This window comes from Myotis brandtii, unplaced genomic scaffold (genome assembly GCF_000412655.1).
Source record: "Myotis brandtii unplaced genomic scaffold, ASM41265v1 scaffold207, whole genome shotgun sequence".
Taxonomy (NCBI): Eukaryota; Metazoa; Chordata; class Mammalia; order Chiroptera; family Vespertilionidae; genus Myotis; species Myotis brandtii.
The window spans coordinates 189943-193432 of NW_005357736.1; the positions used below are offsets into that span (position 1 = coordinate 189943).

The 3490-nt window shown below is 66.8% G+C and overlaps 2 protein-coding genes across 2 annotated transcripts in view; both read right to left on the bottom strand.

The window, feature by feature from the left end:
• Nucleotides 1-661, bottom strand: part of COL7A1 (collagen, type VII, alpha 1) — a 48956-nt gene extending 48295 nt beyond the window's left edge. The window contains 2 exon segments of the mRNA XM_014538979.1: nt 403-470; nt 629-661. Coding sequence (XP_014394465.1) covers nt 403-470; nt 629-661 — 101 coding nt within the window.
• Nucleotides 662-2803: 2142 nt separating this feature from the next.
• LOC102238662 (cytochrome b-c1 complex subunit 1, mitochondrial) overlaps nt 2804-3490 on the bottom strand; it is a gene marked incomplete at its 5' end in the record, with an annotated part of 19257 nt that continues 18570 nt past the window's right edge. The window contains 2 exons of the mRNA XM_005865344.2: nt 2804-2976; nt 3372-3447. Coding sequence (XP_005865406.2) covers nt 2912-2976; nt 3372-3447 — 141 coding nt within the window. The remainder of the gene's footprint in view (nt 2977-3371; nt 3448-3490) is intronic.

Consider the following 3490-nt stretch of genomic DNA (forward strand, 5'->3'; position numbering starts at 1 on the left):
CCCCACGTCCCGAGGCTCCTGGGACTCCCCGCAAGTTTCTCCACGGACGGCGGAGGGGCCCCGCCGGCCCCCTGGGGTGGATGTGGTGGCGGCTGCAGCTCACACGTGAGAGCGAGGGGACTGGGGTCGTTCCCAGGCTCCTGGGGGCTGGAGGCAGAATGACTCACCCCCGCCCCACCGGGGGCCAGACGGCCGCTCCGTGATTCAGCCCCTCCGTCCTGTGGGGTGGGGCGGGCCGCCTGTGCCGCACCCCATCCCCCTGACAAGCAGAGCAGCCCCCCAAATGAGGGCTCGGAGCTGACCCCAGGGAGAGCACAGCACACTGCCCCCAGGGCACGCCCTCCCCCTTGTGTGTGTGTTGGGGGGGGGAGGGCAGGAGAGGATCGGTCAGCTTCTGCATACGTGTCCGTCCCCGCGCCCCGCGTCCCGTGATGCCGGCACCGGCCCAGACAGATGCCATCCAGCTGTGCCTGCAGGGACCACCCACAGGGACAGCTCCTTCCTCAGGAATGCACCCTCCTGCCTGTGCGCCCCGTCCTGCCTCAGGCCAGACCCCCGCCTACCGCCTCCTCCTGGCCTGACACCTGGAAGCCGGCTTCCTCCCACCGTCCCCCCAGGCCGAGGTCACCTGGGCTCCCCTCCAGCCCTTGCGTCCACCCATTGCTCCCCCTTCCTAACCACCCCTGCCCGCCCACCCTCCCCCGAACCTCCCACTTGTCTCCCCGCACTGGCTTCTGTGACTGGTCAGGGCCCCAGTCCCCCCAGGTCAGGGCCACTGTCCTGAGGTGACTACGTGCATGTTCACTGGAGGCAGAGGGTGCCCCAGTCTCTCCTCCATTTCCCTGTCAGCCCGGATCGTTCTGGAAGCCCAGAAGTACATCTACACTCGCCGCGGCCACCCAGCCCTCCCAGCGTGCCCGGCCCTGCCGAGTGGGGACCCACAGGCTGCGGGGAGAGCTGGGGTGGCCCGTGCTGAGCTTGTCTCCCTGGACCCCTCCAGGCCTGCGGCTCCGGGGACAGCTGTGTCCCCGCTGCCTCGTCCTGTCACCCAGAAGGCAGAGGCCACCTCAGCGCTGGCCCCCCCAGCTCTCCTGGGATGCAGTGACCTGACCCACAGGGCCCAAACCTTTCCCCAAAACTGCCAGGACCTCCCCCCTTGAAACTGACCTACAGGTGAGGGTAGCAAAGAACCAGACAAGTCTTGCCTTGTCATTTTTTAAAAATATATTTTTATTGATTTCAGAGGGAGAAAGAGAAACATCAACGATGAGAGAGAATCATGGGTCGGCTGCCTCCTGCACGCCCCACACTGGGGATGGAGCCCGCAACCCGGGCCTGTGCCCTGATCGGGAACCAAACCGTGACCTCCTGGCTCATAGGCCGCCGCTCAACCCCTGAGCCCCGCCGGCCGGGCCCAGACATGCTCCTGTTAGAGGCAGCCCCTGCCCCAGACCTCCCCTTCCCTTGCTCAGAGGTGGAGGAGAGCAGGAGGCACTGGCACATACAGTATGGACACCAGTGTGGGTGAGCCTTTAGGGGAGACAGGCCCAGCTGGCAAACCTCACCGGAACCTTAAGGGGCCCCAAAAGAAAGGCAGGCCCCTGCTGTGAGGGGTCAAAGGGTGCTGAAGAGGCTGCTGGGCGGCAGGAGCAAGGCTAAGGCCGAGGGCCTGTCGGGAGCTCCTGGGAGCCTCAAGAGCGCAAGTGTGGTCCTCTGGGCCTCTGGCTGCCGCCTCCAGGCAGGCCTCCCTCAGGGCAGCGGGGCCTTGAGCTCTGACCTCCCCCTCCCCCGGACATGTCCTTCCTGGCCCTGGCCTGGGTTTAGAAAGCAGTTCATCCCTCAGGAGCTCCAACGAGGCCTGGTGAGCTGCCGCTGTGAGCACAGGGGCTGGCCAGGCTTCGCAGTGCTCGCTGCTCCTGTGGCCCCAACGTGGGGGGATCTGAGTCCCCCGGCCCGAGTTCTAGAAGCACCTGACCTGATGTTACTTGCCACCCGACAGCGGGAGGGATTCAAGGGCTGCTCTGGCTGCTGTGAGGCCGGAGCTGAACCGTCCTCAGCAATCCCGACCCAGGACCTGCTCACAACTCCCAGCAACACCTTCCTCGGAGACTCGGCCCCTCACTCCCACCCCCACCCCCCCGCCCCCAGGCTCCAGGGGACCCGACCGCAGGAAGAGGGCCTTCCCTATCTGCTTGCATTGGGCCCATGGGGGCAAGGGGCCTAGAGCCAGAGCCTCAGGAAGACGGGGAGGGGACCTTGGGTAGCAGCTCAGGACTTGCCTGGGAGACCGAGGCAGGGAGGGGGCTCAGGTCCTGGGCTCAGGCTATTCTTGGAGCCTGAGTCAGCGCGAGCAAGCGAGCGAGCAGGAGGCAGAGGAGTTGCTGCCCTGCCTGTCCAGGCAGCAGCTACGAACCAAATGGGGACACGACGCCCCAGGCTACCCTCCTCCCAGAATCCAGAGTAAACACGAAGGTGGCTCGTCAGGGAGCCCTCGGCCCCTCTTGGTCCATCCGGGGACCAGGCACCAGAGGGTGACGGCAGGGGCTTCCGCCTGGGCACCCGAGTCCCGGGGGCCTCCCTCAGGGCAGAGGCTGGGTGTGCAGTTGCTGTGGACGCCCTGCTCACGCCGGACATTCTGGCCAGGAGCACCCCACGTGGCTAAGTGGGAACATCTGGCCTCATCTGCCTGAGGCAGCAAAGGCTTCCAGCGCACGCTGGCCCCCCGCTGGGGACACGCAGCCTGTGGGGAGGCGGAAGGCCCCCCGCCGCTGCCCAGTGGACCCCATGCAAAGCCAGACACACGCAGCTCTCAGCAGGGTTTTATTGGTGTGGCAAGGACTGAGGAGCTGAGGCGGCATGTTCCTGGTGGGGGCCCGGGCGCCGGCCGCCCTCCTGCCGACAGGCTTCCTGCCTAGAAGCGCAGCCAGAACATGCCGCTGCGGGTCCGGTTGTAGTCGGGGAGCTGCTCGATGGGGCCTGTAGGGATGGGCGGTGTCAGGGCGGGCGCCTGGCTGGTACAGGGACACCTGGCCCTGCGCCGCACCCAGTTCGGGGCTGCCCAGAGCGGCACAGGCAGGCTCTGGGGGAAGAGGGGAGAACATCCCGGGGCGCCGAGCCTGTCCCTTCACGCTCGGCTCCGAGCCCCACCCCGCGGTGTCCGTTACCTGGTGGGTGTCGGGCACTGATGGAGGCACCTTGGCAGGGAGGCAGGGAGTTGCTGGGACAGGTTTTCTGAGCAAGAACTCCCTGGCAGCCAGACTATGGGCAGAGCCTCTCGGGGCCTCTGGCTGCTCCCAGTGCAAGCTGGGGTGGGGGTGGGGGGCGCAGGAAGGGCCCAGGGAGGACAGAGAGCAGGCGGGCAGGTGACTCACCCACTGCAGCCACCGCGGGGCACTGGTCATAGAAGTACTTGGAGCAGACCTCACGCACTGTCTGGGCATCGACCTCCTGCAGCGAAGCGGGCACCCTGACTGACGGGCACTGGGCACCC